This window comes from Amphibalanus amphitrite, unplaced genomic scaffold, assembly GCF_019059575.1.
Source record: "Amphibalanus amphitrite isolate SeventyFive unplaced genomic scaffold, NRLGWU_Aamphi_draft 001073F_arrow, whole genome shotgun sequence".
In the NCBI taxonomy this organism is placed as follows: domain Eukaryota; kingdom Metazoa; phylum Arthropoda; class Thecostraca; order Balanomorpha; family Balanidae; genus Amphibalanus; species Amphibalanus amphitrite.
The window spans coordinates 149,182-172,974 of NW_024882567.1; the positions used below are offsets into that span (position 1 = coordinate 149,182).

A 23,793-nucleotide genomic window follows, 5' to 3' on the forward strand; every position below is an offset into this window, starting at 1 on the left:
ATCAATTTTGTTTTTTTCATGAATAAATTTTAAGATTAAAATTCAACATAATTGTTTTATAATTTTTCGTAAAAAAATAAGTGTTGACACGAAATTGTAATTTGTAGGACGCTTGATAAATTACGGTAACTACGCAAACGTGCTTAGTTACGGAGGTGTAAACAATTCCAGTCGTGGCTTTGTGAAACCGCTTCATTTGCGCTCCGTAGTTTGAAAGGGTGTGAATTACGGAAAGGTGTAAGTTACGGCAGAGTTTTATGAAACGAGGCCATGGTCTCACTGGCATCCGGCGTAGTGTATGGATGTTTTCCAGTCTGGCATGGGGTTAGGTAAGGTTTGATTTTTGTTTTGTATTTGTATCACATGTAAATATCATACCTGGATTCAGGATGTCAAATAGTGCAAGAATGTACAAAATGTATGCCTGAAAAGTGAATCACTCTTTCTGAACATTTACCAAAAGTGGTAGTTTAGTACGCAAAGGTTAGGCTAGGGTAGATGATGTTTTTGATCTTCACCATAGTTTATCTACACAGTAACCGAGAAACCCTCGTCCAGACATAGCAATAGGTAGGCATGGCAAATTGTCAAAAAGTTAATATTTTTCTGCTCATCAGCATTTGACCAAAATAAGGGTTATAGCATGTCTGGTTATTTCAGAATTCAGGTTATGTTAGGTTATATGTAGGTGAGGTTAAAACTTTAACAAGCTCTAAGACATATACGGGCTTCATCTGAGAATAATATTGAGCTAGGGGTCGGGGTACCCACCTTCCTGTCAGGCCATGATACTAGACACACCATCCTGCTATCCGAGGCGGCCCAAGAACCAGCTCAAGCAATTACAATGAAAGTCAACAGTCGTGCGGGCATTACACCACTCCCCATTAAAATATATCAAGTAATTAGTTAATGACGATAATCCCGCCACCACAAATCTTATGAAACACATCAACATTGACCTTTGATATTCCGAAAAGAAATATCCATCATAATTTAAAGCGAACATGTTCTTACGCAGCTGTGACATAAGCTGCGCATGCGAAAAACACCCGCTAGACCAATTGATGGCGAATAAACCTGTTGATGAAGAAATACTTGTCTCCCATTGGTCTGTGAACACAATCTGCAGGAAAGGCAGCTTAAACTACAGTAAAATTTTGCAGGAAAATCTGCAGAAAGTTAGAAAAATGCAATTCAGTAGGCGAAACTATGGTCAAGCGTACCCATTTTCGGGAACGCATTTTCGTTCCCATGTTTGGGAACGATAAACCCAAATATGGGAACGCCATGTAGGCATTATTTAAAACAAGAAAAAGAACCGTTAAATGACGTCCAAAAAATATAAAACGATCGTGAACCGCCTGATATTTGTCTCAATATTGTTGGGAAAGAGTTTGATATTGTAAGGCCCATCGTAGTTTCAAATCGTTCCCCTATTTCTAAAGCAGTCCATCATCCGGGCCGCGAGCCCAAATTTGGGAACGCTCTCGTACACTGGCGCTGCAAGCGTTCCTTATTATGGGAACGGCGTACCCAAAATTGGGAACGATTTCACCGACGCCTTTCAGGGGCTCTTTTCATTAACAAGCATCACGTCCAACGCCGCAAATTATTGTAAACGCAACAATCATCAGATGACCTTTCCGGCAAGACCGTTGCATGTTTCGCCCGGTCTTCTGCGCTTTTATTCCCGTCGATCTCGCAGCGGGCACGCCCCCCTCTGCAGGATTATGCAATTCACAACGCTCAGCGATGTTCAACAAGGTCTTCCATACCTATATCCACCGTCCGCGCCGAGGGTGGAGACATGTCAAGCACCTGTCTGTTTATCACCGATAGTTGACGAGCACAAGGAAGTATCCAAAAATGGGAACGCTGAATATGTTACACCCTCAAAACACCTAGTCCCAATGACAATCTAGTTTTTTCCTTTCTTAATGAGTGTAAGTGGCAAAAGGCCTGGTAGGATGGGCACGAGGAATGATCGAAATCAGCATAAAAATTATAAATAAGCCACACAGAGCGACCTATATAAGAGAAATTCCCCCAAAACGATCACGCTTAGAAACACGGAAGACAAAAACCACGCTCATGACGCTCCTTATAAAACAACTCTAAACAGCTAGCATCCAAATAAAATATGTCTATCTGGCATGATATAATACAGCTGAATAATTTTAAACCACTGAAACTGAGTTTACAACAGTAGTTCGGTAAAATCACTGACGTTCCATGCGGTCGTGCGCCCCGACACCAAATGTCACCAATATTACCCCCGGACTGTCCGCGTGTTCGCTTGCATATGTCAGCATCTGGTGTCGCCAGTATGAAACTTCATAACCAGGCGAAAATTTTTATACTTGACCTCAAAATGTAAAAAACGCTTCATTTTCCTTAAAATTGCAAGTTAAATGTAGTATAACCCATGTTTTCACCATTCCGTCATTTCAAAAAATCATTAAAAATATCATTCGACGGTCAATTTCCTTGTGCAACGGTCAGATTAAAGATAATTTTATAGAGACTTAGTAGATACTTAAATTAGCGTGCACTTTTTTGAGACGTGATGCACTAATGAGTTTTAGTGGGCGAACGGACGAAAAATTACCTTCCGTTCCCATAAATGGGAACGCCCGTTCCCATATTTGGGAACTCCGTTCCCAAAAATGGGAACGTTCCTATATTTGGGTACTCATGACCATAGTTCCGCCTACTGAATTTTAACATATTTAGCCAATGAGTCTGGCCAATCTGTTGATATATTCCGATAGATATTGAGCACGATCAGTCATTTTGAAAGAATTACGGTCCGACTCTCTTTATTTTTAAAGCAATGACGCATAATATGATTATTGAAAAATTGACAAATATATTTTCTTGGAGGGAAAAGTGGGACTAGCGTTAAGTTAAAAATCAAAATTAATACACTGATCGAGACCTCGCTTTCAAAAGTACATATCAGTGCATTTTCGCATCGAATCTCTCTCAATCATGAACAAACTTGGGCAAAAACAGCAAGATTGCCTGTTTTGTCAATTCACACATTTTCATATTTGGGGGCAATTTTAAAGTTGATGGCCAATGTTTTCAAAGTCAACATTTCCACAGGAAAAAATACAGCTATTTTTCTTCCAAATTCATTCATTTGTAGAGTCCGACTCTCTCTTGTTTTCTCGCAGTTTCCGTTGTGCTCTGAGAGAAACGATCACATGTATCATAAGCGTTTGGCTCACGTCAAGACGGCAGAATTTGCACTTGCATTTTCTGCCGTGTGGAAGACCAGAGGGAGTCAGCTAATTTATGACAGAATGTGCTTAAAAAATGACTGGTGAATAATATCTTTTGTAAGTGCCTGACAAATATTTATATTTTTAATCACGCTCTTCAGCTGTCAAGTGAGCTCCAAATGGCCTAAATTGTCAGCTGTTTATCATCCTAGGTCAGCTCAAGGTCACAGACGTCAGCTGAAGAAAGTGGTGACCATTGGCCCTGTGTTGAGCGGACAAACCGGTGTTACCTAGTATTCTATTACCGGGGTTACATGAGCGATCCGTTCCAAATACGCACTACGCTAATGCGCATCAGCTCCCCACAAACGGATCTACGGCACCGGTTACATGAGACTAATTCGTTTTATCTACGTCAAACGGATCTTCTTTGGCTCACCCGGGCTGACTCCTCGACGGCCGGTAATTCGCATCACAAACGGAATAGGATTAGCGTACAGTCATGGCGCAGTTGTGGCATTTACCGGGACGACTGAGCTAAATTTTAAATACTTATATCATTTGATAGGCTCAAAAACATTTTAAATTAACATGAAATCAAAAAATGAAAACAAAGTTTTCTTGTTTTAAGTCAGTGGGCACTGATTCGCCATGCAGCGACAGCAGGGTGGTCAGAAAAAAATATCTATCAAAATATTTCATTCATTTTATTTCACATGCAAAGACTAAACCAAAATACCAACATTTTTTTCCTATTTTCTACGAGGCAGCCAATAAAAAAAATTGTTAGGTATTTTGCATTTTGACGCTTCCAGTCAGCAAAGAATAGTTCTTGTGAAATACGGCCCGAATCGTGTGCCTCGGACGTTTCGGTTACGCGTATATATCTTTCCCGAGCGAAAAAAACAAACATTCCAGTTTTTTGGCGCTTTTGTTTCAATTGTGGTGGTTCTGTTCGAAGGCTTATACAGATGGTGTTTGCGCAAAATTTCTAACGGAAAATCACCGACTATTTAGTGTCGACAGCTGCATATTAACTTTTTGAACACGCCTTCATCACTGCTTGTTTATTGGCTGTCTGTGGTATTGGGCTGTGTGGCTGTAGGTATATACCGTGTGTTGCTGGGTGATTGTGATAATATTTTGATGATTAACCTTTTCATTCAGCGGTAGAGACCCACAAGTTGACTCCATTATAAATATTGTCTCTTTATCATGAAACAGACTCAGAAACCTTGGCATGAATGCTCTCAGGCTCTCAAGAGAATGTTGAAATTCAGGTCTCAAAAGATTAAAATTACAATAATGAAATGTTTCACCTACCTTCCAAGCCATAAACACTCATACTGGTACTGGATGGAACTTAAAATAAAAAACAGGGGTGGATAATTAGGGGTTTGAAGCACCCCCTGGGATTTTCCACCAATGAAGTACCTACCTGTATGCTGCAGAGACCAGGGCCCTGTTTCACCGTTGATAGCAGCACGCTACTATCAAATTGCGCGAGCTGACGTAATGTGATGAGGTCACACTAATGACGTTTCGTGTAATCCGTGAGCTGCGTTTGGAACAGAGTTGCTGTTTCGTTGAATGCGATGTGTTTGATCGCACGGCCGTGAAGCTGTTGGCAGCAATATTTGATGACATCACACAGATTGACGGTGTCATGGTTTGCTGATGTTTCCATGGAAACCCAATTTGACACGTGTGATAGCAGCGTGCTGCTATCACCGGTGAAACAGGGCCCAGAATAGCATGGTCTGTGTTGCACATATTGATGCTGAAGCTATACCTACCTACCTATCAAATGTCTTTCAGATAACCTACCGAGTGTTCACATTCATCACAAATGCAGTCATTCTCCGGTATATTACATCTGATGTCCTGGGCATCATCAATGTCAGGTATGCACCCTTTACTTTTTTCCTATCATGCATCAGTGATGCATCCAATGTCTGAGTTCCTAAGTAGAACATATGCTATTTTCTCACCAGAACTGTAGTGTGTACTCCATAAGAAAAATGCTAATTTTTCGTATGTTTCTAGTTGAACAGAGTTTGCTCTTATTTTCTAGTTATTGTATAAAATGAAGTAATATACGGTTATCTTCATAAGCATGTACCGAATTACCTGTTCCTTTTGACTGACATTCAGTTCTTTATTTAAGTGTAGTTTTAAAGTAGGTAAATCAATTCTGTTCAAAGTTCTGAAGCCCTAGTCTGCTTCCCAGGCTGGCTCTACTCTACTCGACTGACACCTTTGTCAGTGTGGAGGCTTTCCGTCGGGCGGCGCTGGGCGTGACAGAGAGCAGCACGTGGCGCCAGGCCATCAACTTGGTGTGGCTCAGGTACATCGTTCCGGTCCGGACATCAGTTTAACTCGAAATGGTCACAGCTGTTGGGAGAAGCTGCATATCGGCAGTTCCCAGCAAGAACATCCCAAGTGTTAAATTTTCGAAACTGTGATTTTCATACCATTCGACTCAGCTCGACGAGCTGAGTCGAATGGTATAGAAATCTCAATTTCAAAAATTTGACACTTAGGATGTGCTTGCTGGGAACTGTCGATATAGGTACCTACTTCAAAAACAGGTGTTGTTGTGGAATGTGGACTGTGGAGGCAGTCAATGGGTAGCAGCTAATCGGCACAGTTCTGTTGAGTAGTAGTGGTTTTAAATGGTCATTGCCTCGATAAATGACGTTTATTTCTTCAGATGTGGGGATCGTCATAGGCACATAAGTATGTAATGTTTTATTGCCAGTGAATTGAGTGTATTATAAAAGAGCAGTGTTGTAATTGCCTCTGACTGACGCCCCGCTCCCCTGTTAGCGTGCCCGTGTCAGCGGCGGTGTCGGCGGCGCTGGCCGGCCTCTGGCTGCACGCGCTCAGCCAGCCGGCGCCCGAGGTGACCTCAGAGTACCGTCTGGGCGTGTGGGTCACCGCGGCCATGGTTGTACTGGAGACGGCCGCCCAGCCGCTGGTCATCCTGGCGCAGGCCATGCTCTTTGTCAAATTGAAGGTGAATGACGGCGGTGGGGTGACGCAGAGGAGAGGAACAGGGTGTCAGGGGAAAATATTTGAGGCGCGTCGGTTCCCCGATGACTCTGCTCGACTGCTATATGCTCGATGACTCTGCTATATCAGTGAAATTATATCCGAAGCTCAAATCGCCTGCTGCGACAGTCGTTTGCGGATCGTCGATCGTTCACACCGCGTTAATGTACTGTATTCTCCCTACCTTGCTGGCATATGTGGATTATCTCTGACTCTCTTATCGTCTTCTCGCCCCTCCCCATCTCCTCTCACCACTCTCTCACCCACCCGCTCTCCCTCTCTCCCAAGGTGGTAGCCGACATGGTCACTCTGTGCAGTCGGGTGGCGCTCAAAGCCTGGCTGATCGCCCTGTACCCGTCCCACGCCATCTGGGCCTACTGTGTGGGCCACGCGGTCAGCTCCGCTCTCCTCGTGGTCATCTATTACGGCACCCTGCTCTGGCACGTCCGCTCACCGGATAACTGTCTACCGGTGAAGTCGGCGAGCGAGCTGGGACCCAGACTGGTGCCGGGACAGGTGAGGCCAGTGAACTACATATTTGTAAAGGGGCGGGGTTTCAAATGTAGTCAAGCGTTTTCGCGGTCATAGTGGTTTCTTTTGGCCAAGTCGTCGCATTCTTCGTTTCATTTAGCTAGAACTTTAGGTCTAAGGCCTCTTAGACTGCAGTCAAACGGTATTAAGACCTACCTGTGTTACAGACAGCTCACGGCAGCGCTGGTTCGAGTATCCTCAGAAATAGAGCCAAAGTTGTGCTGCCACGTTTTCCCAGCAACCGCGTCTGCCTCTAACATTTCCTGTCGCGACGGTGGCGATGTGACCCGTGCTGCCATCTCTCTTCACTGATCAGTAATACCTCTCCACAAGTAAGCACACACTCCTCTGATATTAGCCAATTATACTCGTAGCTACTCTTCATCTCCGCTATAAGTCCTTACTGCCAGTCGTTGTGATCTTCATCTTGGTGTCTTTTTTTGTCATTCGGTTTGTTTTGTTGCCCAGCTTCTATCCTTCTGGCCATCTCTCCCCTTCTCGCCAGTCACTGGAAGGGGACAGTTTGGCACCTCTCCTCCAGCTGGTGCCTGACAGCTCCCTCCCCCTCCAGCCGGTGTCTGCGGTGGCGGGCCGGGTGCTACACGACCTACTCCGCGCTATGAGTCTGACCCTACCCCCTCTTCCTCCAGCCGGTGTCTGCCGCGGGGGGCCGGGTTCTGCACGACCTGCTGCGCGCCATGAGCCTGCTCTGTCTGGTTGCCGTCACGTTCGGCTGGAGCTACTCCCACCTGCTGCTGCGGCTGTACGGAGGCGCCCTGCTGACCGCCGGTCCGGCCGTCAGTCTGCTGCGCGCCCAGTGCGCCTACGTGCTCCTACTGGCGGTGAACGGAGTGCTGGAGTGCTACACGTTCGCAGTGATGCGCCAGGAACAGATCAATGGGTAAGTGCCGTGGAGGGTTTATGGAAGGCAGTCGGGAAATGGTCGGGGCTTAGTAAGGAGTGAGGTAAATTAGTCGGTAGAGGCTGAGCGGATTAGGAAATGACGTTCTCATGTTGGTTTTTGTTGTTAGACTGCCTTTTGCGGCTAAAGGCGAAGTGGAAAGGCTGGCCAGTCGTGTCGATAAAGTGAAGCTAGGAACGTTACTATCGGGCGCTTTGACAGGTGTTGTGGCGTTTTCCGGTGTTTCAGGTATAACCGGAAGATGGTGCTGCTATCTGTGATATTCGTCATCTCGACAGGGATCTTTACTAGGCTATTCGGCGGGGTTGGATTGATCCTCGCCAACTGCGTCAATATGCTGACCAGGATATACGTTTGGTGAGTTTTTGTGTTTTTGAATAGATTTGATTTGTCCTAATTGGTCTAATTATTTACATCATTATCCAATCTGTCATGGATAGTCAATATCACGCTTTATTCGCCGATCTCGATATACTTGGATCTCGTTACTTCACCCGTCCATCGACTGATACGAATGTCTGCTGTCCCCAATAGTGTCCTGTACCCCTCTCAATTCTCATCCCGTGCCCTCCCCGTATGCTGCTGGTTCCCGATACAGTGTCCCGTGCCACTCTCAACCATCATGTCTTCGTCCCATTTTCTGCTGCTGCTGCCCGCTCGCCCCGTCCAGTGTGTTGCTGGCGCTTGATGCAGTGTCCCGTACCCCTTTCACCCTGTCCCCACCCCGTGTGTCGCTGATGCCCGATACAGTGTCCCGTACCTCTCTCGTATGTATGTATTGTATGTATTACCTTCATGGACAATCCACGCGGGGCGTGGCGATTACAGTCCGATTACTCTCACCCTGTCCCCGCCCCGTGTGTCGCCAGTTACCGGTTCGTGGCCGGTCTGCCGCTGGAGCCGGCGGTGTCCGTGCCGCCGCTGCTCGGTCTCCGCCCGCCGCCCGCCGTGGCTGCCGCGCTGGTGACCGCCGGCCTGCTGGCAGCCGGCTCCGAGAGCTGGCTGTATAGTCTCTCTTGAAAGTATCGCGTCCTGGGCTGCGGCGGCTCAGCGAACTATTCCATTCAGTTTGAGGACCCCAGTAGGGAGGTCATGGCCTGTATCATAAAAAGTACGCTGTAACACGATTTCACGCCAGCGGTAGAAGGAAAATTGCTATATGACGCAGGCCCCAGCGGCTGACAACTGGGTCAAAACAGGCGGAGGCCGGCCAAAGGTCATGCTCGTATCGCTCTCCCTTGACCCCGTCCACCGCCCCAGGCGGATACCGGTGCCTCTTGGGCTCACCAGCCGGACGCTCATTGGTGTGCCTTTCTGGGCGCCAATCACTCAGTGTGCGTGACGCGTAAAATCACAACGAAGCGAAGTTCCGCCATAACCCCAGTGGCGGATCCAGGGGAGGGCAAATAGGGCAATTGCCCTCCACAAAGGACATCATTTTTAACATTACGTCTATGGCAGTGCATGAAAAGAGACAATAAATTGTGATGGTTTGCCCCTCCCAAAACTTTGGGTTGGATCCGCCTATACATAACCCTTACTGTAATGAGGCCTTCTGAATGACGTAAACAGGTCATGCGGGGTGTGGGGGGGGGGGAGGAAGCCTGGCATCAAATAAGTTTTTAAAAAGAACATGGCTGAACAGCATTATTTTTTCTTTTTTGTCGCCGTTCGTTAACCGGCTCATTAAAAAGAGAGAACTTCAAATATAAGACTAAATGGCTAGACAGCGAATTGGCGAACTGGCTAGAGAGATAATTCTTGTTTTTGAATCCGCTTACGAGTGCATGTGCAAGCACGGATGCATTCTGTTAGCGGGTGCAACAGATGATTTTTTAGGTATATGCGCACGAGTTTCCGGATTTTACCCCCCCCCCCCCAAAAAAAAATGTGACAGTCGTGCCGATGACGAGTCAAATTGCTAACTTTGCAATGAAACAAATCTCAACAAATCCTCTGCGAGTAGGGTGGCCTCCGTTGACCACATGCTTAGCTACCATCACAAGTAACCGGATGGCGACTGCCACCCCCCCCCCCCATCCCTCCGCAGTCCGCAACCACTTCCCTCGGCCCGCTGCGCCGGCTGCCTCCGCGTGTCAGGCTTCGGTCAGTGCTACCAGCGCGGCGGCTCTCAAACCTTTCCGCTCAACCGCGGCTGGGACAGGTGGCGCCTTCCTTCGGAGTCGCGATACTTTCAAGAGAGACTATACCCCAGCTCCGCCGCCGCCCATGTGGCTGTGGGCGCGCTCTGTGGGGCCGCCGTGGTGGCCGCGGCAGTGTACAGCGAGCCCCGCCTCCTCCAGGCGGTCAAGGAGCGGGTCGGGGATAAACTGAAGCGCAGCTAGCGGGGAGTGCTACTCACATGGTCACGCAGGGAATAGGGGTTGTTTTGTTGTGATATTTATGTGCATTTTGGGTTGAATATACACCGTGCCTGTCAGTAGAGTGGATCTATTAATTTTCAGACTGGTGCGACTGCAGGGGGCGTTGAGGCTATCGGCCATTTGAGAGCTGGACAGTGCTTGAAAGCAACTTCCTACCGATGAATTTTGGCATTCAGATCCTAATTATAGCCATTTGTGATGAACGATGGCGATGCAGGGGACGGCAGGGGAGGTGAAGGGATGGCACCTCCCTGGAGCTTATGGTAATCGCGGAAGCCCATTACCGTTTACCACCACTGCATAGCCAAAGTGGTAAGACCGGAGAGACGCGATCAGGCCGGATTGCCAGTTGTCGATTCCTCTATCGTTGTAGAGGTCGCTTGCAAAGTGAGATGACTGCTTTTCGTAGAGGGCGGTAAAATCGTGGCCGGTTAGCGTCTGGTGGGGCTTGTAGGCTAATGATGGGCACGACCGGGTGCTGTATGCTATGTGTGGTGACAGCGGCGTTCCTGAGCGTAGGGTGTATCTCTTGCTCTGAAGTCCAGAAGTCCTTATCGTTCTTGTGCATTCACTTTGTCAGTGCCTGATGTCAGTGTCAGTGTTTGTCAGTGTTTCATTCTGTAGCAGACATGCAGTCATATTTGGTTAAATAGAACCTTGCAGTCTGAGGCAGTCTTTTCATTACAGTACCTCATTACAGCGTCTCATTCATTACAGTTCAATATTTAGAAATGCAAGACATTACACATTAGGGCCGATCGGGCATAGAAATACAAAACAACAGTATACGCTCGCTGGCTATTATTCTGAGACTCAGCATTGAACCTGCCATCACTACAATACAGGAGGCGACAGGTGTAGAGGTGATGTCATACTCATTTATCAAGTTCTGCTGACTTGACCCACAAGTTGACTCCATTATAAATATTGTCTCTTTATCATGAAACAGACTCAGAAACCTTGGCATGAATGCTCTCAGGCTCTCAAGAGAATGTTGAAACTCAGGTCTCAAAAGATTAAAATTACAATAATGAAATGTTTCACCTACCTGACCTTCCATTGCCATAAACACTCATACTGGTACTGGATGGAACTTAAAATAAAACAGGGGTGGATAATTAGGGGTTTGTAGCACCCCCTGGGATTTTCAGAATTCTCTACCGCTGAATAAAAAGGTTAATCATCAAAATATTATCACAATCACCCAGCAACACACGGTATATACCTACAGCCACACAGCCCAATACCACAGACAGCCAATAAACAAGCAGTGATGGAGGCGTGTTCAAAAAGTTAATATGCAGCTGTCGACACTAAATAGTCGGTGATTTTCCGTTAGAAATTTTGCGCAAACACCATCTGTATGGGCCTTCTAACAGAACCACCACAATTGAAACAAAAGCGCCAAAAAACTGGAATGTTTGTTTTTTTCGCTCGGGAAAGATATATACGCTTCGGTTACATGAGCGATCCGTTCCAAATACGCACTACGCTAATTCGCATCAGCTCCCCAAGAACGCATTCAGTGCACCGACTACATGAGCAAATTCGTATCAGTGACGTCAAACGGATCTAGTTTGGCTCTCGGCCCGATGCGCATTACAAACGGAATAGCATACAAATGTGGCGCACTTCCGTAGCAATAGAGGTGACTATATTAAAAATTTATTATCTTATGTCTTTTTTGCATTTAATCTGCTCAAAACATTCTCAATTAACTTAACAAAAAAAAGTTGAACATAAAGTTGTCTTGCTTTGACTCATTGGGCAATTGCCTCTCTTGATTCGTCTGTAGTGCTGTCAGAAAAATGTTTCAACTGAAATTATGTGGATATTTACTATTTGGTTTTCACTATATTTATTGTTGAAAACTTGGCAAAATACCGACATATTTTTTTAATATTATTTCAAAAGAAGAAAATGAAAAAAATACCTATTATTTTGCATTTTAATGTTTCTTTTTGCGAAGAAATAGTTCCTGTAATACGTATCTTGGTCCTATTCGCTTCTAAGCCTCTTTCTCAGCGGATTTTGTTCGGACCGCCGATTCGTATTAGCAGGTGGATACATGAGTCGGTAGTACGCTCCTGATTCGCATTAGCGGTGAATCCGATCGTGATACGTATTTGCTTTGCTCATGTAACCGCGGATCGGATCGCCGATTCGTACTAGCAGGTGGCTACATGAGTCGGTAATGCGTTCCTAATTCGAATTAGCGGCTAAATACGTATTTACTGTGCTCATGTAACCCCGATACTTGTACCGTGCTACATACGAGTTGAAGTCCTTCAAGACTAGCCATATAACATGTAGAATTTGTGTAACCCACGAACGCACTGGCACAAACTGAAATTGAAATGTCTGTTGCAGGACAAGGATTCTAACAAGAAGGTTGAGGTAGGTGATGCTTACGCCATGATTTGTCATTGGGTAAAGTTAAAGTGACCATCCAAATCAGAATGGCATACTAAACAAGTTATATTTGTGTAAAATGGCAAAATGAAATTTTCAAACCCCTAATTTTCATTGTTGTAGTGCTTTTATACTTATTATATGGTTTTACCTGTTGCTTCAGTTTTGTATTCTTGACATTTAAAAATTGTGAATTGTCATCAAATGTAGTGAAGGTAAAGGACAACAACGCTATAGGTATCTGTTGTGGTGCTGAGGATATCACTAAATGGGAATGATAGCAAGATAGATGCTGTATTCTTGCAAGCAATTGTTGCCTGTCTGTTAACATTTCCTGTGAATCAAAATAATGATTAAGTCGAGTCAATGAATGTCATTAAAGGTCAAATATTGCCAATTTCAACATTGTTTTCAGATTCAGCCTAGTTTGAACTGACCCAAGAAATGACCGAGTGCTTCCTTGATGATCTTTGACGCTCTTTCGGATGCCGCTCACCGCGAGTCGCTACCTGGCCCAGGAGCCAAATTAGAGGGGGCGTTCAAACACCCTTGGCCTGGCGCGTTTGGCGCCAAGCACCGGCTCGGCGCGGCTTAAACCAATAGAAATGTTGAGCGCAACCCTTGGGACAATCACAGAACTTCGCGCTAACAACCCGTGACTGAACATTGGAAATTGGAATAGATGTATAATTATTGCCACTGAGCCATCCATTTCGCATCATAACTAGTTCCATTGCAATGTACCTAGGTAGTTTGCATCCTTTTTTATAAATTTAGTTCGAATGGCTGAATGGGCGGATTTGAGGAATCAGAGCCCGCACTAAGCATAGCTTGTTGTGCTGACCCTGACCCCACCACCCGATCATGCAATTCCAGTTGTATGACAGAATTTTGTGTCCAAATGTTGAGCGCGCCCTCACGACTGGACACGGTCCCCTCCGCTCATTCACGTTACCTGGCTTCTGTGCGGCCCCTGCCACAGACACGCACGCCATTACACGTAGGAGCTAAATGTGGCCGCCCGCACCGGGGCTTAACCGAGCTCTCACTTCCGGCTAAGCGTCGAATTTCGGCGCTTTTATTCACTCGGCCACGGAGAGGACAAATTTTCCTAATTAGTTAGTTTGCAAAGTAACTGAATGGTCAGTTAGTTTGCAACGTGACTAGTTACGTTGTAACCTAACGGATTTCGCATACTAACTGTAACATAGTCACTGTAACCGTGCGGCTGCAGGTGGCGCCATTGTCACTTTCTCTGTGCGGCTGCAGGTGGCGCCATGCCGACGCCGCGCGGCTGGCGGCTGCTGCTGGTGGCGCTAGTGACTCGGTGTCCTCACTTTCTCTGTGCGGCTGCAGGCGGCGCCATGCCGACGCCGCGCGGCTGGCGGCGGCTGCTGGTGGCGCTGGTCGGCGCCGCCGGTCTGGCGCTGCTGCTGCTCTCCCGGCAGCTGCGGCCGCCCGAGGCGCCCCTGCCGGCGGCGGCCGGCGCCCGGACCGTACTGCCCTACCACGACAGCTTCGAGTACCTGCTGAACAGTCCCGTGTGTGGTGGCGAGGAGCCGGTGCGGGCCGTGATCGTGGTCCACTCGGACCCGCGCCGCCCGGAGGTGCGCCAGGCCATCAGGGACTCGCTGCCGGCAGCCGAGCTGGCCCAACTCGGTCTGAGGCGCGCCTTCATGCTGGCTGAGGCGTCCACCAGGCTGCGGGAGGACGAGGTCACCATAGCGCAGGTGAGGACTGCTGGACGGGTGGGGAGCGGCCGAGATAGCGGCGGGCCGATGATACTGGGAGCGGGGACGCACCGAGAGGTGGTGAGCTGGCGAGCCAGCAGAGCTGCGGAACTGGGCAGTGGGAACGAACTGATGTGTGTGTGGTGTGGGGGGAGGGGGAGGGGGTCGCGGGAGAAGTTCTGTTATTTGTGTGGTAAGAGCTTTAGAGTCTGTAGGAGGTCTGCCTTTGGAGGCCGACCCGGTGACTCCCGCCGCTGATGCCCTCTCACGTAGCGTCGCCCTCCCTCCCTACAGTCGGAGATAGCAAAGGAGAGCGCCCTACACGGCGACGTGGTGCAGGGAAACTTCCACGACTCCTACCACAACCTCACCTACAAGCACATCATGGCACTGGACTGGGCCATCACCTTCTGTCCCCAGGCCAGGTGAGAGACATCCTCGGATGGCGTGTTGAAGCCACCGATGAATTACATTATTACACCGATGAATAACATCATTTCTGAGGAACACATTATTTTGAATCGGATTTTAGAAGTCTCACAATCAGGGAAAATTCCACTTTAAATCACTCTCTTCCCGCAGACACATCATCAAGATGGACGACGACATCGTGTACAACGTGTACGAGCTGGTGAAGGTGCTGCACTTCGTGCCGTCCGCCCGCTACCTGGGCGGCAACGTGTTCCCGGCTGCCGCGCCCTACCGCGGCAACTCAAAGTGGCGCGTCAGCCGCGCCGATTGGCCGCGCCAGTACTACCCGCCCTACGTGTCAGGTACGGACGGACACTACCCGCCCTACGTGTCAGGTACGGACGGACACTACCCGCCCTACGTGTCAGGTACGGACGGACACTACCCGCCCTACGTGTCAGGTACGGACGGACACTACCCGCCCTACGTGACAGGTACGGACGGACACTACCCGCCCTACGTGACAGGTACGGACGGACACTACCCGCCCTGCGTGACAGGTACGGACGGACACTACCCGCCCTACGTGTCAGGTACGGACGGACACTACCCGCCCTACGTGTCAGGTGTGGACGGACACTACCCGCCCTACGTGTCAGGTACGGACGGACACTACCCGCCCTACGTGTCAGGTACGGACGACATTTCCCGCCTCGGTGATGCTAGTGATACCGCCAGTCTACCTTGCGGATGCAGCTCTTCCAGTCGGATGTGGGACGCTGGTCTTTGATCTCGTGACTGGTGCCAATGCTCGACTTTAGCGCCTATATTGATGGTTCATGGCTATCCGTGCGCTACTGTTGGTCTACAGTGCGCACTGTGGCACGTTTTCAGTGCGTGTCTCGCTATTTTGTACCAGACTGGCTGCTGATTTCAGTGCCTATCTCGCTGTTTTGTTCCAGGCTGGCTGTACATCGCCAGTCAGGACGTGGCGCGCGCCCTGGTCATGCAGTCGACCGTGGTGCCGTTCTTCTGGATCGACGACGTGTACGTGACGGGGATCCTGGCCGAGCAGCTGCATGTCACCGTCCGCGGCCTCAACAGGTCAGTACCGAGCTCAGCTGCCTATCACCGTACCCTCGGCCTCAACAGGTCGGTACCGAGCAGCTGCCCATCACCGTCCGCAGCCTCAACAGGTCGGTACCTAACGCCCGGCAGCTGCACCTGGTACCTGTTTTTACCGAGCAGCTGTCCAGGTCGGTACCTAACGCCCGGCAGCTGCACCTGGTACCTGTTTTTACCGAGCAGCTGCCCAGGTCGGTACCTAACGCCCGGCAGCTGCACCTGGTACCTGTTTTTACCGAGCAGCTGTCCAGGTCGGTACCTAACGCCCGGCAGCTGCACCTGGTACCTGTTTTTACCGAGCAGCTGCCCAGGTCGGTACCTAACGCCCGGCAGCTGCACCTGGTACCTGTTTTTACCGAGCAGCTGTCCAGGTCGGTACCTAACGCCCGGCAGCTGCACCTGGTACCTGTTTTTACCGAGCAGCTGTCCAGGTCGGTACCTAACGCCCGGCAGCTGCACCTGGTACCTGAATTTACCGAGCAGCTGCCCAGGTCGGTACCTAACGCCCGGCAGCTGCACCTGGTACCTGTTTTTACCGAGCAGCTGTCCAGGTCGGTACCTAACGCCCGGCAGCTGCACCTGGTACCTGAATTTACCGAGCAGCTGCCCAGGTCGGTACCTAACGCCCGGCAGCTGCACCTGGTACCTGTTTTTACCGAGCAGCTGCCGAGGTCGGTATGGGAGAGTGGGGCACATTCGTGCAAAAAAATGGATACATCCATATATCTGTTCTTTGGTTAGTGCAACGGCAAAATTGTTAATTTTAGTATAAAGGAACTATTGCAGATATTTTTCCTTCTTAAAAGTTATCCTCTAAAATTATTGCTTCTGTTAGAAAAAATGACTTTTAATAACTCCGAACGTTTGCAAGAAACTGCCCCACCTATGGGGCACTTTCGTGCAAGGGGTGGGGCACTTCCGTGCACCCTACAAAGCAGGGCTGCGGAGTCGATGGATTTTCGGCGACTCTGACTCCGACTCCGACTCCGGCTTTCAAAAACCAGCTCCGACTCCGACTCCGGGCAGAATTGTCGACTCCGACCGACTCCAACTCCCGACTCCGACTACGCAGACCTAGCAGGGCTGCGGAGTTGGCAGATTTTCGGTGACTCCGACTCCGACTCCGGCTCGGGTTTCTAAAATCGACTCCGATTCCGACTCCGGTCACAACTGTCGACTCCGACCGACTCCGACTCCGACTCCGCAGCCCTGCTACAAAGTTCGAGCAATTACCGGGCATTACCAGAAATTTACCAAAGGAAATTGGCAGGGGGTCATTTCACTTGATTCCTTTCGACAAGAATGCATTGCACTAATGCACAACATAGGTATGTAGAAAAAATGGGCTGGCCAACAAGAATGTGGCATCTGCCGGCCTCCGTGACCTCGCCAAGGTCGCGTGAATTACTTGCCACGAGGTCGCAAGCAGCCGAGACTGAGTCAGGCGAGCGTCATTAGTGAAACCTACTACAGATAAAGTCATAAATCGCAAAAACGAAAAAAAATATGCACGAATGTGCCCCCAGGCAGTGCGTACACGAACCTGCCCCACAACGTTATTTGTAATATATTTCAAAATTTCTTGTTGAAAAAATGACACTTTTTTAACAAACACGTTTGCAGCGATTCCGTGAATAGGGTGAGCTTCTTCGCCCCCAATTTTGAAAAGCTGAACCACATTTCCGAGTCACGATCACGAAAATGGATGATATGAGAAAGGTTTGGAAAGCGCACATTATTACAAATTTGCGTTTTTATCAAGCATGACAGCAGGTATAGTCGACTACAGAATGATGTTCCACTTTTCACAGGCAATTATTTGCCTGGAGTGGTAGGCTGTGCCGCATCACACGGGCTGAGTTCACAAATTATAGCTTTGTCCCAACTCCCAAATATGCTCACAATCGACACGCTTAATTGCGTGATAAAAACGGCACAACTTAGCGCTCCGGTCAACTGATGATAGCTTCTGAGGAGTGGAACATCATTCTGTAGTCGACTATACAGTGTTGTCTTCTACGGTGAACGAAGGGCGGCAATGATAGACATATTTCCATAATTTACCTTGAGCTCGTGCAGTCACTCGTGTTCCCATAAACTGCTGAAAACGAATGTGCCCCAATGCCCCATGCACGAATGTGCCCCACTCTCCCCTACCTAACGCCCGGCAGCTGCACCTGGTACCTGTTTTTACCGAGCAGCTGCCGAGGTCGGTACCTAACGCCCGGCAGCTGCACCTGGTACCTGTTTTTACCGAGCAGCTGCCGAGGTCGGTACCTAACGCCCGGCAGCTGCACCTGGTACCTGTTTTTACCGAGCAGCTGCCGAGGTCGGTACCTAACGCCCGGCAGCTGCACCTGGTACCTGTTTTTACCGAGCAGCTGCCCAGGTCGGTACCTAACGCCCGGCAGCTGCACCTGGTACCTGTTTTTACCGAGCAGCTGCCGAGGTCGGTACCTAACGCCCGGCAGCTGCACCTGGTACCTGTTTTTACCGAGCAGCTGTCCAGGTCGGTACCTAACGCCCGGCAGCTGCACCTGGTACCTGTTTTTACCGAGCAGCTGCCGAGGTCGGTACCTAACGCCCGGCAGCTGCACCTGGTACCTGTTTTTACCGAGCAGCTGCCGAGGTCGGTACCTAACGCCCGGCAGCTGCACCTGGTACCTGTTTTTACCGAGCAGCTGCCCAGGTCGGTACCTAACGCCCGGCAGCTGCACCTGGTACCTGTTTTTACCGAGCAGCTGCCGAGGTCGGTACCTAACGCCCGGCAGCTGCACCTGGTACCTGTTTTTACCGAGCAGCTGTCCAGGTCGGTACCTAACGCCCGGCAGCTGCACCTGGTACCTGTTTTTACCGAGCAGCTGCCCAGGTCGGTACCTAACGCCCGGCAGCTGCACCTGGTACCTGTTTTTACCGAGCAGCTGCCGAGGTCGGTACCTAACGCCCGGCAGCTGCACCTGGTACCTGTTTTTACCGAGCAGCTGCCGAGGTCGGTACCTAACGCCCGGCAGCTGCACCTGGTACCTGTTTTTACCGAGCAGCTGCCCAGGTCGGTACCTAACGCCCGGCAGCTGCACCTGGTACCTGTTTTTACCGAGCAGCTGCCGAGGTCGGTACCTAACGCCCGGCAGCTGCACCTGGTACCTGTTTTTACCGAGCAGCTGTCCAGGTCGGTACCTAACGCCCGGCAGCTGCACCTGGTACCTGTTTTTACCGAGCAGCTGTCCAGGTCGGTACCTAACGCCCGGCAGCTGCACCTGGTACCTGTCGGATGGCGTCTGTCCCGCACTGTCACCCCGATCAGTGGTGGTTACTTTTATACCGAGGATATTTGTAGTTGTGTTGATAAATTGCCCTACGTTTTAATGTATATTCGCGGTCATTGGTAATGTTCCACTTTTATCATTCCATTTTCATTTGGTAAATTCAATTTCCGTTTTCATTTGATAAATTCTTTGCATTTTACCGTAATAGGCATTAATTATCTCAGTTAAATATGTGTTCGAGGAGAATGCATTTTAGTAGCAGGGGCATTCCACGATAGATCGTACCACTTTTTTCCAATTTGACACCCTCATCTCTCGGAATTTGACGAGAATTGGTCTCAGGGGTAATCAGGGGCTCTGAATCCACCTGTAACAATTTCAGGCTTATCAGATAAGCATTTTTTGAGTTATGGTGTATAACATTTTTTGGATCTTGCTTTGCAGCGCTAAGTTTGGCGGGCTGTAACTCTAAGACGGATTATTCAAATGCCAAATGTTATATAACATTGAACTTGCAATGAAACAGAGATTAATATGTATTTTTGAAATTTCGAAAAATACGCTATTTTTGATATAAGACATATCGAGTTTTCTTTCATTTGTATTTTTTGGACTTTGGGAACAAATTTTTTTGAATTTTTATTTCTTTATAAAAATATTTGGCTCATTGTTAACAAGCATGCAAAAAACTAGGAAGGTGTTCTTTCTATAAATGTATTTATTTTACGTCGCGATAACGGTTTCGAACAGTGATTTCGGGAGGGGAGCTTACAAATGGCGTGGTAAAGCTGCCTAGTGACATCACGGGTTACTGAAATTTCAATTCAAGTCTGAGTCATCTGAAAAAAGTGAAAAGAGGGTTCATTCAACCCTCTTTCCTATAAGCGCGAGGGTGAAAAAGGCTGTTTGGTTCTGACATTGTTTTTGGACGCCAATGACCATAGCTGTCCGAGATGAAAGTTACAGGACGCATACATGGTGTCCTCCAGAGGTCTCACAACTTGTATATCTGGGAATTTTTCAAGGTTAGGCATGAGGTCAGGTCGGTCACGTGACATCACTGTTATAAATCAATGGGGAAATATAAAAACTGTTATTTTGGCGCCGAGAATGATCTAAAACTATCCCACGTACATGGTATCGTGATTTCATGCACTCCTTGCAAAGTCCAATGCTTTACTTTTGCATTGTTAACCTTGCGTGACGTCATTTATGACGTCACTAGGGACGTACGAGTTTTTCGTCAATAACTCCCGATCTAATGGAGCTAGAGAGTCGGGAAAGCCACCAATGGACTCGGGAAGACCTTCCGAATCGAATGATATGCCATATGATACCCTTTGCCCAGCTTCGTGACCTGAGGGGCTCTGACCTGACCTTGACCCGAGGTCAACTACTTAAGTTGACCTCACCCTAGCAAAAAGTATACCATTCGATGCACCTGATCTAGGCGAACACAATGATGCCAAAATCGCGGCTCTGCGACCATTTTTTGCGAAGTTATTTACTAAAAACCGAACCCGTAACTTCAGTCACGTGACCTGACCTCAGACGCTACCGGTTAACCTGAGACCTTAAAATCGGGTACCAATCGCTGCGATTTGTAACGGCACACACGCTCGTTTTTTCCGCGAGGCTCTAGCTCTATTAGAAGCGAAACGGCGTGCTGGGGTCGTATCAACCCCTCCGAAACCCATTTTGTTTGCGGGAAAATGAGGAACTTATAGAAAAACACCTTTCTAATTTTTTGCATGTCGATTTGCAATGACATGAAGATTATTTTGAAAAAATAAAAATGTGAAAAATTTTGGTCCCAAAAGTCATTAGAGGCAAATGAAAAAAGATTAAGGTTTTTGCTCAACAATGAAATTTTTTCTTTGGAATTTTTAAATAGTAATATTAATTTTTGATTCATCGCAAGCTTAGTGTTGTTTACTTTTTGTTGGTTGCTTAACCCGTTCTTGAGTTATAGGCCATCAAACTCACCGTTACATACCGAAGTTAAAAAAATGTAATGCAATATAACTCAAAAAGTTTTGATTTGAGAAGTCTGATATTTTGCCAGGCGTCTTTGGGGCCTATGATTACCTCTAGGACCGATTTTCATTAAAATCTGAGAGATGAGGGTGACGGGCCTGGTACGATCTATCGTGGAATGCCCCAGCAGTTGGGACTGCGGTCGGCCAGTCTCGCTGACGACGCTCCCCGCTGGGCGCTGACTGCTGAGCCGCCCCGCCCTCCCCTCTGACAGACTGTTTGCCACCTCGGCCAACTGCACGCGCCACGAGACGCGCCAGGAGGGCTCCGGCCCGTCACCGAGCCCGGCCGCCGCCTACCTGCCCAGTGTGGTGGTGGCGCCCTCGGACCGCGACCTGGCCGCGCTGCGGGCCTTCAACCGGCTGTGCCGCTACTGCCGGGGCCGACCGTGCGGCCGGCGGCGGCGACCGGCCGTCTGCGCCAACGGCTTATGACCGGGCCGGGGCGGCGCGCGGCGGCTGCTCAGCGGCCGACCCGCACGGAGGCAGAGAGTCGGGGCTCGGCGGGCGGGGTGAGGGGGAGCACGCGAGGCTGTGGCGCTCTCTGACAGCTGCAGCCGCAGTCGGCTGCCGGGCGGAGCGGCTGCAGGCGGCTGCCGGACGGAGCGGCTGCAGCCGGCTGCTGGTTACAGCGGCTGCTGGCGCAGTCGGCTGCCGGGCGGAGCGGCTGCAGTCGGCTGCCGGACGGAGCGGCTGCAGCCGGCTGCTGGTTACAGCGGCTGCAGGCGCTGCAGTCGGCTGCCGGGCGGAGCGGCTGCAGGCGCTGCAGTCTGCTGCCGGATGGAGCGGCTGCAGTCGGCTGCCGGGCGGAGCGGCTGCAGCCGCTGTCTGCTGCCGGACGGAGCGGCTGCAGGCGCAGTCGGCTGCCGGACGGAGCGGCTGCAGGCGGCTGCCGTGCCGAGCGGGGCTTTTAGCACTGGTCACTGGACGGGGGACCGACAGTATTGTGTTGGCACTTTTAGTATTTATGCTGTGATGACTGCCTCCCGGGACTGCGGAACTGCCCTCCCCATTATGTTCTCCCCATTATATGTTAGTGCTCGTGATGGCATCGTGCGTGGTTCGGACCCACAGAATACGTCCCTGTAGCCCGAGTCGCCGAGCAGCTGACCGGACTCGGCGCCTCGTCGGAGTTTGGTTCTCAGTGGAGTCCAGTGTCGCTCATACCGTAACGCCATCTGCCACCGAGCACGTGATATTTTTATACTTTTATGACGTCATGACCGCGTGTCAAAGTATCGATCTAGCACGGACATGGCTCTGCTGCGTGTACCTGGTTCAGTGTATGTTTTGTGTTTGTTATATTGCCCGACATTCAAGTTGTATCCACCTTTTAAACATGCCTGTGTGACGCCGCGTGGTGTCCCAACTCCCGACCCGGGCACTGCCGCGCCCCTGGCGGCCGTTTGGGGAACCAGCCGTCCGCTCGGTGTCCGCTGTATACACGGGCCGCATCCCTCACAAAACCACTACTTAGTCGGGACGTGGAGCGTGCAGCCGGCAGGGGAACCGCCTGTTGTCGTGGGCGGTGTGATACTGTATGTTTGTTTTTGTAGCCGTGACCGCTGATTGTGATCCTTGTTTAGCGCGTCTCAGACGAGTGGCGTATGTGCTCTCTGCAGCGCCCTAACCCGTGTATCTGCTCACCTACTTACCGTGTGTCGCGCCCCTGCCGGATATCGTGTATGCGTTTCTGCCACAGTGTGTCTGAGCCGACGGGTGGGGCCGTGGGCGTCACCTGCCACTATGTACCGCACCAGGGCAGCTCAGACTGCAGTACACCGCGGCTCCTCGTCTGTTGTGTTCCACGCCCCACAGTCGTCACACGAGGGGGGGGGGGTGATCGTCACACGGGGGGGAGGGGGGGGGAGAGTGGTTCAGCACCAGCCGGCGTGCGGTGTCACCTGGTGTTAGCGTCAGTGGAAGTGCGCGTGTCCTCGCTAGTCTGGGTGCTAGTCGTGTGGCGTGTGTCGGGGTGCCGCCCTCCCTCGGTGGCCAGGCCGGGTCGTGTCTGGGTCAATACACACTGACAGACCGGAGGACTGTGTCTCCCAGCTGGGGGCCGTGGATGGAAGCCTATCGCTCGGGTCGCAGCACGGAGCGGTGCCCCTCACCATACCACTGGGCTCGCAGCTCGGGGAGCGGTGTCCCTCACCATACCACTGGGCTCGGCACCGTCACTCACAGCTCGATAGATTCTCCGCTCTCCCAGGGGGTGATTAACCACGCAAGTCTTTACGCTGATTAGCTGTGAGATTAGTTAATATTGTCAGCATTGTTTACTGGCCATTTTCTGGAAATGATCCATTGTTGAATGGAAGTCATATTGGCAGAAAGCTGACAAGTCGAGGGAATTCCGCCGGAATCGCTACCGTTTTTTTTTCCGGTTAGGCTTTGTTGCTGGTAGTTAGCACTAAGCAGTCGCAGCGTTCGTCTTGACGTAACAGTTTGCATGTGATGTGGCGTCTCAGGTCGCCGGTTCGAGATATACGGCAAACCTGAGCTGGCACTTGGCACAGTATTCTCCCCCTGGCACGACTGGCAAGTGTTTGCCGCTTTGTGTGCCATTTTATTTCACGTAGCTCATTGCATGCTGATATGTTGGCTCTGCGACGCCTTTATTCAGTTTCCTTCCCAATCTGATGGTAAAGTAACGTACCTACTGTAACGGTGCTCCGTTCTGAGCTCAGCT

General features: G+C 49.8%; 3 protein-coding genes across 5 annotated transcripts in view; 2 read left to right on the forward strand and 1 right to left on the reverse strand.

Moving 5' to 3' along the window:
- On the forward strand, nucleotides 1-23,140 carry LOC122369793 (beta-1,3-galactosyltransferase 5-like). 3 transcript variants are annotated; one of them, XM_043344801.1, is made up of 7 exons: nucleotides 1-125; nucleotides 12,492-12,518; nucleotides 13,890-14,263; nucleotides 14,558-14,688; nucleotides 14,846-15,036; nucleotides 15,637-15,778; nucleotides 21,317-23,140. In XM_043344801.1, exons 3-7 carry the CDS (start codon nucleotides 13,898-13,900, stop codon nucleotides 21,534-21,536), a joined length of 1,050 nt encoding a protein of 349 aa, XP_043200736.1. In that variant the 5' UTR covers nucleotides 1-125; nucleotides 12,492-12,518; nucleotides 13,890-13,897; the 3' UTR covers nucleotides 21,537-23,140. The 3 variants fall into 3 exon arrangements, with proteins under 3 accessions (XP_043200736.1, XP_043200733.1, XP_043200735.1); XM_043344798.1 differs by lacking the exon at nucleotides 1-125 and having other exon boundaries at nucleotides 12,395-12,518; XM_043344800.1 differs by lacking the exon at nucleotides 1-125 and having other exon boundaries at nucleotides 12,395-12,512.
- On the forward strand, nucleotides 4,338-10,789 carry LOC122369794 (protein RFT1 homolog). Its single transcript, XM_043344802.1, has 9 exons — nucleotides 4,338-4,356; nucleotides 5,049-5,134; nucleotides 5,461-5,577; nucleotides 6,060-6,249; nucleotides 6,573-6,800; nucleotides 7,466-7,716; nucleotides 7,966-8,094; nucleotides 8,607-8,743; nucleotides 9,946-10,789. Exons 4-9 carry the CDS (start codon nucleotides 6,178-6,180, stop codon nucleotides 10,080-10,082), a joined length of 954 nt encoding a protein of 317 aa, XP_043200737.1. The 5' UTR covers nucleotides 4,338-4,356; nucleotides 5,049-5,134; nucleotides 5,461-5,577; nucleotides 6,060-6,177; the 3' UTR covers nucleotides 10,083-10,789.
- LOC122369796 (serine/arginine repetitive matrix protein 2-like) overlaps nucleotides 21,565-23,793 on the reverse strand; it is a 53,057-nt gene continuing 50,828 nt past the window's right edge. Inside the window, exon 3 of the mRNA XM_043344804.1 lies at nucleotides 21,565-21,964. Within this exon, the coding sequence (XP_043200739.1) occupies nucleotides 21,565-21,964 (400 nt within the window). The remainder of the gene's footprint in view (nucleotides 21,965-23,793) is intronic.

Coding starts and splice junctions, on each gene's coding strand:
- LOC122369793 (XM_043344801.1), top strand. CDS start 13,898: ATGCCGACGCCGCGCGGCTGGCGGCGGCTGCTGGTGGCGCTGGTCGGC. Junction 14,689..14,845: donor ACCTTCTGTCCCCAGGCCAG/GTGAGAGACATC, acceptor CTCTTCCCGCAG/ACACATCATCAAGATGGACG. Junction 15,037..15,636: donor CTACCCGCCCTACGTGTCAG/GTACGGACGGAC, acceptor GTTTTGTTCCAG/GCTGGCTGTACATCGCCAGT.
- LOC122369794 (XM_043344802.1), top strand. CDS start 6,178: ATGGTTGTACTGGAGACGGCCGCCCAGCCGCTGGTCATCCTGGCGCAG. Junction 6,801..7,465: donor CCAGACTGGTGCCGGGACAG/GTGAGGCCAGTG, acceptor CTCTTCCTCCAG/CCGGTGTCTGCCGCGGGGGG. Junction 7,717..7,965: donor CGCCAGGAACAGATCAATGG/GTAAGTGCCGTG, acceptor CCGGTGTTTCAG/GTATAACCGGAAGATGGTGC.